The following is a 9,747-nucleotide window of genomic DNA, read 5'->3' as shown; positions in this document are numbered from 1 at the left end:
CTCTGGAGATCATCTAGTCCAAACCCCCTGCTAAAGGAGATCCTCCTAGAGCAGGTAGCATAGAAACTTGCCCGGGCGGGTTTTGAATGTCTCCAGAGAGAGTGACTCCACCATTTCTTTGGGCAGCCTGTTCCAGTGCTGTGCCACCCTCAAAGTGAAGAAGCTCCTTCTCGAATTCTTCCTCCTACTTTTTCCCCTATTGTATATTCACTGATTTTGCAGTAACAGCATTAGCATTTTGAATTATTTCTTTTGCTCTGACTCAAAGAACTCTGCTGCGCTATTCCGCAGCCCTCCAGTACCTTTTGGTCAGGATCATAGTGCACGTACTTCAAACAGTATTGTTTTGTGTATGAAATGAATTTCAAATAGAAAAATTAAGCACTGCAGAGACACTATGCTAGGCATAATTTAATTGGGTGAACTCTTAGGTGGAGAGAGAATTGGAAGTTGGGTTTACTCCCTGCGTGCTGGGGCAGAGAGGCGGGGATTTGGGGTGTATGTCTGTGACTAGATGCCAGACCTCTAGTGGACACAATGGAGAAACGCTCATGGAAACACGTCAACACCACATGGCGGGTCTGTATGCACCATCAAGGGAAAAGCTGGAAAAATCTCTTCCAAAAGCTGATCTGTTACTTGTGAGAAGCTATCACACGTCCTGTCACTCAGGGTAGTTTTGACTAAGTGCAGGGGGCCCAGAAAATCCATTAAGATGTCCTGATCTTTCAACTACTTCCAGAATTGTAATTGCTGTTGTAACGTAACAGCTATGCTGGGACATCCTGCCGAACTGGGACACGAGAGGCTGGAGATCAGCCCCACAGAAAGAGATCTGGGGGTCTGGGTGGATGGCAAGCTGAACATGAGTCAACAGTGTGCCATGGCAGCCAACAGGCCACTTGTATCCTGGGAAGCATCAAGCACAGCTTAGCCAGCCAGCCTAGGCAGGTGACTGTCCACTCTACACTGTGCTGGTGCAGCCCCACCAAGTTTTTGGTGCCTCAACGTAAGAAGGACATCAAACTATGACAGTGTGTCCAGGGAAGGGTGACCAAAATGGTGAAAGGTTTCAAGGGCAAGACTCGGGAGGAATAGTTGAGGTCATGTGGTGTGTTTAGCTTTGAGAAGGCTCAGGGGTGACCTCATCACAGTCTACACCTTCGTCAAGGGGGGCAGCAGAGGGGGAGGCGCTGATCTCCGCTCTCTGGTGACCCACGACAGGACAGAAGAAAACAGAATGAAGCTGCATCAGTGGAAGTTCAGAAAAGATTCTTCAGTCAGTTGGTGGAACAGGCTCCCCAGGGGAAGTGGTCACAGCAAAAAGCCTGTCAGAGTTCAAGGGGCATCTGGGTGATGCTCCAAGTCCTATGGTTTAGTTTCAGTTAGTCCTGGAAAGAAGGAGGGAGTTGGAATGAATGATCCTTATAGGCCCCTTCCAACTCAAGATATTCTATGGTTTTGTGATCCAAAGGACCACCCTTTGGCTGCAGAAGGCCGGAATGCAGTAGGCTCTGGCTTCCCTTCCCATATAGCTGATGTCAACTTTCAGCCACTGCAGGGAGGATATTTAGGAGCTATGAATTCTGCACCTGAATTAGAAATTTCTTGGGTATAAGGAAGTCTATCTAGGACACTCTGGCCTAGCTGTTTCAGGACTACAACAGGAAAGCAGAGGCAAGTGGAAAGAAACTAGGTAGGAATTAAACTACCATCAAAGTCTTTCAATTTATTACCAACTTCTTAAAAAATGAGACAAAGCCAAAAGCAGTTTTATTAACTGGGGATCTTGAAAACAATCACAAATAGTGCACATGTTGGTATTATTAACAGTAAAGACCTCTATCCTCTACAGTGAGACACCTCAATGTCTAAACAAATTTCTTCCTGTGAATACATATCAATAATGTGATGAAGTAGGACACGTGGCACAGTGCCACCCACTGCACTCAGTGTAAACAGTTAGGTGGTCAAAACTGGTTTTATTTACAAAGGTTTTCATGCACAACTGACTTTTTCTTCTAAAATTATATAAAATATACTTAAGAAAAGGATGACATCACGTATTTCTGTGAACAACAACAAAAGAAGAAGAAGAATATTAAAAACCTTAACTAAAAACAGCGAACAAAGGTAAAGTTACAAAACAAATAACCTTTGTCACTGATTAGAGGGGTAAAAAGTACTTCAGATCTCCAAGTCAAGCATGGACACCTGCAGAAGAGCCAAGCATTATTCCTTGATACTTTGAAGTAGCCTTAACAAATGAGACTCAATAACCTGTTGAACTAAAGCAAAGAAAAACATCAGGTTAATCAGTGCTTTTTCACATTTTTTGGGTTGTACTGCTTTTTCCTGGCAGATGCCAGCTTGTCCTGTGCAATCATTTAATAAAAACCACAGGAATAAATTCACCGTGGGAAAAGAGTCTGCATCCCTTCAGAAATAAAAGTCTTATATAATGTAAAAGCAATACAACCAGTAAGGCAGATGATGGCTTTTGGAGGTGACAATCTGTTCTCTGGTTTGAACAGGCAGATAGCATACAGAAAGCAAAATTTTAAGCATATAAATGGACAGTAGGCAAAAATGTTTATTAGAAATGACTTCTGTGGAACGTTTTGAGACTGAACTCTGGAAGCAATCCTACATCTAGACATCTGTGAAATTACCAGCCCTCCCATTAGCACAGGGCTCTGCCTGGAGAAGCTACACATGCAGTGCTGGGCTTATTTTTGGATTCAGTTAATTTCTGTAATGGCAGACATTTCAGAGCTTTCACAATGAAGGCAGCACGAGGGAAAAAACAATGATGAGTCCCTTCTTTGCTTGTTTTCCCGAACCGAATTAGCTAGCCTAATTCCCTGATCCTGGCACTGAATTACTGTCTGCCTCCGAGATTAACTAGAGCTAGCGTGACAGGGGAAGAAGGTTTGGCATGATGTGATGTAGTTTGAAAATCAGCAGAGCGCCAGAGTGAGGGGTTTGGGGGGGCTGCAGCGTCCTATCATTGTCCAGTGCTACACACACTCCTTTATACAGGGTCGGGGAGGAGCAGCGTGGCTCCCCTTGTCTGGATCACGACCATGTCAGCCCAATGCACCACTATTTGTGGCCACAGATGCAGATCCAGGGCAGTGACATTCTCTTACTGGGTACCCGGCTTTCTGAGTCAGGGACGGAAACTCCTAATGAATTTCAGCTGATACACTTAGGTGTATTATGGATGGGGATCTTCTCACAGCTGCAAAACCTCTACTAGGCCATTGCAGTCTATTACAGCAGCCATATAAACAAGAAACAGTAAAAATAAAAATCGAAGAATTTACAGTAGCAATACTCACCACTGCGATAGCCCAAGGCTACAGCCAAATCCATGGAATTATAGCCAGCATCTGTTTCAATAGTTGGATCAGCACCACTTTCTACATAAAATAGGAAGAGAAACTCATATTTCTAACTATGAGTACTGATAGAGTGTTATTACTGATAAGTCAGTTTGGACAGTCTGCTTACCAAGGAGAATTTTTACACATTTCACATGGTTCCCATGTACTGCATATAGGAGAGGCGTGCCTCCATTCTGCAAAAGCAGGGAAAAAAGCCTTAGACACTTAATGATTGAGCAGTCTGCAACTGTAATTCCTTAACACACTTACGATACTTTATGTATCAATATGAGACTTCACAAATTTTATAACCCAAGGTTCTGTTTTTGGTTCTTCACAACTTCCACCTTTTTTTGTCTACTGTTTAGACTCTAAGCTTGCTCTTCTACAGCGATTCAGTGCTAGTCTCATTCTCTTTTTACCAAGAAGTCAGAACTAGTAGGGCCGACTTCTCTTATCCTATGGAAGTTTTGAAACTCTCAGATATCCTAGAAGAGGTAGAACAATTTCGATATCTAAATTGTTCCACCTCTTCTAAGATATCTTAGAAGAGGTAGAACAATTTCCAAACCCAAGTCACTGCTGTGCCCTGTTTCAAATTTCTGACCAAAGCACCCTCTGACAAATTCAGGTTAGAGTCTTACCCAGTCATACTCATTGACATCAACTCCACAGTCAAGCAGCATTTTGACAATATCTGTGTATCCTTTACTGCAAGCCAGCGATAGGGCACTCTCTCGCCCTTTCCCCAAAATCTGAGGATCTGCACCCTGAAATAATAATAACTTTTTTAAAAAAAAATAAATCAAAATAAACACACTGTTGTTTTCTTTTTTTTAATGTAAGCATTCACGCAGAACTTAACTTTAAAACTTTTATGCATAAAGCAGCATTGAAAAACTTAGTAAGGCAAATTGAACTAAAAAAGTAAATAAATTTAAAATTCAGTGTGTTTTTTCCCTTACATTCTGGAGGAGAAATTCCACTACTGCTATCTGCCCATGAGCTGCAGCCCACATCAGAGGAGTAAATCCTTCTTCATCCTTATGATTGATTACATTTTCTGTTTAAAGAAAAATATGCAAATTAGTAACCCCTTTCACTAACACCTGAATGAACTGGTGAAATGCACTGACATATCCATGGTGAATGGACTGAGGTACCAGTGTATCCTAAAAGACATTCTCATCTTAACTTTAAAACCAAAATTCTATTCTAGTGGTGGTGCAAATATCTTTGTCCAAGAAAGAAAAAAATAATCCGACCAAAGTAAAATCTAAGATTCAAGTTTATTTATTTTTTTAAGCATTATAAATCAAGCTCTATTTATACTCAGAAATGTTACAAGTTGTCTGTAATCTGGGATTTATCATTGGAAAGGTGAGAAGGGCTGCTTGAAAAATAAAGAGGTACGTTCTGTATTATACTGTAGGAAGTGGGTCTTTTTTCTCAATAGAGTGAGGTTATACATTCTTGTAAAGAAGTAGCTTCTAAAGCAATATAGATAGCATAGCTCCATTCCCCCCTGAAGTTCATGTAATCAATAGGGTGTTTTGTGGAAACAATTGTGTAGACCCTATTATTCTAGTGTAGCTGGAAAAAGGAAAAGTAACTTTTTTTTAACAACTGGCTGACTGAAACTGTTGATTTATTTTAATATCTAAATACTTGAAAAATCCCATGCTTATCAAAGCACCATGATATGCATTTTTAGCTGTTACTGACACTCCAGAATTGATTTACTTTCCATCTACATGGCTCATTACAAAGTATATAGACTCGGCAACTCATTACCTGCTTTTCAGTAAATACAGCTTTGGGGGAAAAGTCAAGCACAACAGGGTATAAAGGAAGGCATTTAACCTCCCTCTATCTCACCTTGTTCAATACGCGTAGCCAGATACAACATTTCTCCTTGAGCCGCCAGCTGATGAACTGATAAAGCTGCAAGAAGGGAAGCAAAGGCATTTATCAAAAGACAATAAGCATCTCTGGACAAATTAAGGCTGTGTAGTTTAAAAATTACTTCCAAGAGATCACATGCTATCAGGAGATCTGTCATGCTGCTCAATAAAGCCCATAGCGTAATTCTCACTCACTGCAATGTGGAATAAATCAGACATTACAAAACCATACACAATGTGACATCTACAGTGGAAGAAAAAGATGGTGGGGTTTGGGGTCTTTATTTTTAATAAGAAGTACCAAGTATTAAAAGTAGAATAATTCCTAAGAGATTATAAAGAAAAAAAAAAAATCTCTGATCCCACAGTAAATGCTGCACAGGTGCATGTTTTTGGTAATTACAACTTGGAGCAGGTTTGAAAGGTGTTCAGGAGGGAATATATAATAAACTATCCACATTATATAATAACAAAATTAGCTAATAGTTACATATGCAAATGTTCAGTGTCCTCTTCCTATTCACTAAAGTTTGATTTTTTTCTCTGGAAAGTCTGCATATTTTGTTCAGAGGCCTACATTGCAGCTATATTTTTCCCATGCAAGCAGCCTTTTTTTTTAACAATGGACTTACAATGTATAGAGGAAACAATTTATAGATGAAGTAAATTACAGAGAATTAATTTATAAAAAAAATGCTTGAAAACTAAGAATAACAAAACCACATAAACAATACTGCCTTCTTGACTTTCAAGATCCATGACAATCACCCGATTTTAATAAATTTTACAAGACGCGCAGTTCTGAAAACAAGTATATGAAGCATATTAACCTAGAGCTTAGAAAGGATCAGAAAAATCTTTACCTGTATTTTTCATACCAAAAATTGGATCTTTTCTGGAAAATATGCTTCAGTCATGATTTCAATACAGGAGGTGGATTACTATTTTACAGTTGGAACCATGTGAAATTAGAGCAGACTATCTCAATGTTTTTATACTATATTAAAGGTTCACTGTAACACCCAAGAAAAAAATGGTCAAGCATTTAACATACAGTTTACAAAGTAATTATAACAGTAAGGCAGGAGGATACTTACAGTTTACAAGCAGAGGTGTTGTAGAGACTTCGTTTCCCCTGTGTTTGTTAGTTAGGGTAGTTGATTGCTTTATTGGTGAGAAATGCTTAGTAGTTGATGGAGTATAAACATGTCTTACTTGGATACCAGGGGAAGGAGAAGTGTGGATGTTGCATTCAGCTACATTGAACAGAGAAAACAGACAGGATTTTAGTACTATTAAGAGAATTAAAAGCAAGCCATAGATTCTAAGTCAATCTAGAAAGCATCAGTCTCACAAGATCTTTAAAATCCACGTTAAGAAGGCTTTGTGACGTGCTTTTTCCACTATGCATTATAAGAGTTGAATAAAGGCCTGTATTCATCTCTAGCATAAAACAATGCTGCTACCCTACACGTTCAGAGACAAGTTGGTGTCTAAATGAGGTAAGCCTTTGTCTAGACTTTCAACACACCTGACATGGGTTTATCAGGTAGGACGGCCCCACTTTGTCTGTCACATCCTTACTGACACTCTCCAGTGCAATAACATGATGCAGCTCTTGTCAGCCATGCAGTCAGGTAACTGCTCAGCTCATCCCTTTGTCTACTCCCTAACCTGTGTACTGCATGAATGGAGATGACCTTCCCTAATTTTCTTCACCAGGACTTTTTCCACTCTTGTTGGATAAATTTGTAACTGCAATGTGAATGCCTTATGAATACTTATCCAGCAGGAATAGAGATGTTCCACACTAAATTACATAAAATGCAACTGCAGGTCACTGCTTAGACTTCAAGAAGTCATTCAGTGCCACTGTGTTCATTTGTACTAACTTTTCTAGCTTTCCATTAGAATCTAATGGCATTTTATGACATATATATATATAAATATATATGTTACCTTGGCTTCTAATTCCCAAATGTAGCTTTAGATTTTGAGAAGTAGCTAAGAAGCCAAATAATTTTTAAGAGGCTAACTGATTAAATACTGGAAAGACATATTGAAGGATTAATCTCCATTATTGGCTAAATTGATTCAACATCAATGTGCACTAATGTAGTAACTAATTAGTAACTAACTAACATTAGCAGCTAATGATTGGAAGCTAACTAACACGCACACTGAATTCACACCATAGAGAACTTCACAATCATAAACCCAAGCACAAATCTGAGGAGACAACCAATTAAAAGAAGTAGAGGGTAACAGGATGAAAATGAAATTACATTTTGCTTACCAATCAAATTACTACAGCTGACATGATCAAATTAAGAGACCTACCAGGGGTTTTTGACCTGCGGTCCCTGGATCCGCAGGACTACTTCTAAGGGGTTCACAAATGTTACCTAAGAAAAACAACCCTATTGCTGATGGGTCTAACTTTGCCATTCAGGTCTGCAGCTCCACTAGTAAGCACTTAGGGCCTGCAAATCAAAAAAGTTTGAAAATTACAATGGCTGAACTGCAGCCAAACAATACAAATCAGAGAAACCATCAAAATCCACAATAGGTCTGTATTTGTTAAAGGAAATGGGTGAAATTTAACCTCATGAAAAGATGCATCACTAAGGGTCTGAAATACGACAGTGAGTGCTGGAAACTACAGCTGTTAAGGGGAAATAGATGGAAGTCCTAATTCTGTTCTCTAGTGATATGCTCAGTCATGAAAATGCATGCATCAATTCCGATGAATTGTCCAGCAACATCTGGAGATCAGCTGCAGGGATCCAGAACTGGAGCAACATTCACCTTTAAGTAGCTGAATTGACAAGCCAATCACTGCAACTACAGGCTTTATAGAGCCATACTGATAACAGGAAGTCAACCACATGACCCACGTTATTTTGTCATCGTGAAAAGATAAAATGTGCTGCAGAAAGCTACTGAAGTTGAAACGATCACACAATTCTTTCAGCAGTGTTCGGTAAAGACACATATTCAACAATATTGTAGGACATGCAACACAAAAGAAGCAAGCTTGTTTTCATAACCAGCACCAGCTCTTATTACACTAGAGACTTTCTACATTGCTACTTTTTAAATTAAAAAAAAATAATTAAAATTTTGATTTAAAAAATAACCAGAGGGGAAGTTAATTTTACATTAATAATAAATATATAATAAAAATGTCAGGGGAAGAAATCTTAGAAAACTATTACTGATTAACACACATATAAGGCAAAGGCTTTTTAAAAAAAACACACGACAGCTTAACAGGATGACACAGTTCACACATAACAATTTGTACCATAAAGTTCAACCTTTAAATAAGACAGATGCCACTTCGAGGTCAGAGTTAACTTGGTCTTGAATATTTTTACTGTCCTCCTCATTCAAAGACTTCACAAATCGTGAGCAGACATTCATATCAAATCGATTGGGCAAAATGAATTTCATTCCCATGGCGACACTCTGAGCTGGGCCTTCCTCTGTGCTTGAGTCAAGCTGATTCTCCACTTTAATATCTGGCATGGGTGGAAGGCTGTAGCTGGTGGGACATTCTTCTACAATTAACTGGGCCCCAGCATCTAAGTTTGTTGAAGATGCCATGGCCTCAGTCATGTAAAAGTTCTATGCAAAATGTTTCTTCATAGCTTCCAGCCAAGAGCAGTTCTGGTCAACCAAGGTGTATCTGAAGAGATCCCAACATCTGAACAACCTGCAACTGAACACACATAACATAGGTTAACAACATCGTGGTGAAGTAATGCATAAAAATACACCAAACTTGGTTTCTTTTAAGCTCATGGTGTTTGGTTTTGATAGTCAAAACCTTGGTGAAATATCACGTACTATTGACACAAGCTTATCGAAAAAAACACCTGTTTAAATGTTATCACATGGCTATTTAAGCCAAATTTCATAATGGAGCCACAACCAACCACATTTATACCAAAAGAGGAATAAGGAGGATGACTTTATTTCTTAAAAACATTACTTGAAGGAAAAATTTCAGTGAATTTACATTTCTTATGACTCCCAAGTCTTTTCATAACCCGACTAAAACAAACGGCTTCTGCTGGACGTCTAGGAAGACGACAAAATCTCTTTTAGACCAACGACAGCAAAGCATCCCAGAACACCGGGGGCTTTCAGACAGCCCCGCGGGAAGCCTCACAGGCCGGGCCAGGCTCGGCGGCAGCGCCTGGCAAGCAGCGCGGCCTAGCAGCCCCGGGCGCTCCCAGAGGCCTCTCCCGGCACTGCGGGCCGCCGGCTCCGGGACAAGAGGCCCAAAGGAGAACTGCTGGTGCAGCTGATGCTGCTGCCGCCACCCTCCACGGACACCGCGGAGCACCCGCCGCTCGAGCACCTCCGTCCCCGCCGCAGCCCCGCTCCCGCAGCCCCGCCTCACGTCCGCACCGCCGCTTCCGCTGCTGACGGGAAGGCGGAAGTGA

General features: G+C 40.3%; 1 protein-coding gene across 3 annotated transcripts; it reads right to left on the bottom strand.

Moving 5' to 3' along the window:
* Positions 1-1,743: 1,743 nt before the first annotated feature.
* ANKRA2 (ankyrin repeat, family A (RFXANK-like), 2) lies at positions 1,744-9,731 on the bottom strand. Of its 3 annotated transcripts, none has more exons than XM_014965130.1 (9): positions 9,713-9,731; positions 8,614-9,017; positions 6,391-6,549; positions 5,268-5,333; positions 4,355-4,452; positions 4,034-4,159; positions 3,517-3,583; positions 3,345-3,425; positions 1,744-2,288 (listed from the first exon to the last, which is right to left on the bottom strand). In XM_014965130.1, exons 2-9 carry the CDS (start codon positions 8,912-8,914, stop codon positions 2,233-2,235), a joined length of 954 nt encoding a protein of 317 aa, XP_014820616.1. In that variant the 5' UTR covers positions 8,915-9,017; positions 9,713-9,731; the 3' UTR covers positions 1,744-2,232. The 3 variants fall into 3 exon arrangements, with proteins under 3 accessions (XP_014820616.1, XP_014820615.1, XP_014820614.1); XM_014965129.1 differs by having other exon boundaries at positions 9,663-9,721; XM_014965128.1 differs by lacking the exon at positions 9,713-9,731 and adding an exon at positions 9,318-9,645.
* Positions 9,732-9,747: the final 16 nt, after the last annotated feature.

This window comes from Calidris pugnax, unplaced genomic scaffold (assembly GCF_001431845.1).
Source record: "Calidris pugnax isolate Ruff unplaced genomic scaffold, ASM143184v1 scaffold273, whole genome shotgun sequence".
Classification (NCBI taxonomy): Eukaryota; Metazoa; Chordata; class Aves; order Charadriiformes; family Scolopacidae; genus Calidris; species Calidris pugnax.
This window is presented reverse-complemented; position numbering and strand designations above follow the sequence as displayed.

Bases quoted from the DNA above. Each gene is read 5' to 3' on its own strand.
- ANKRA2 (XM_014965130.1), bottom strand. From the start codon at position 8,914: ATGACTGAGGCCATGGCATCTTCAACAAACTTAGATGCTGGGGCCCAG. The intron at 6,550-8,613 runs GTTGAACTTTAT...TGTTCAATGTAG, and splicing joins GGCATCTGTCTTATTTAAAG to CTGAATGCAACATCCACACT. The intron at 2,289-3,344 runs GTGAGTATTGCT...TCTTTGCTTTAG, and splicing joins AGCCTTGGGCTATCGCAGTG to TTCAACAGGTTATTGAGTCT.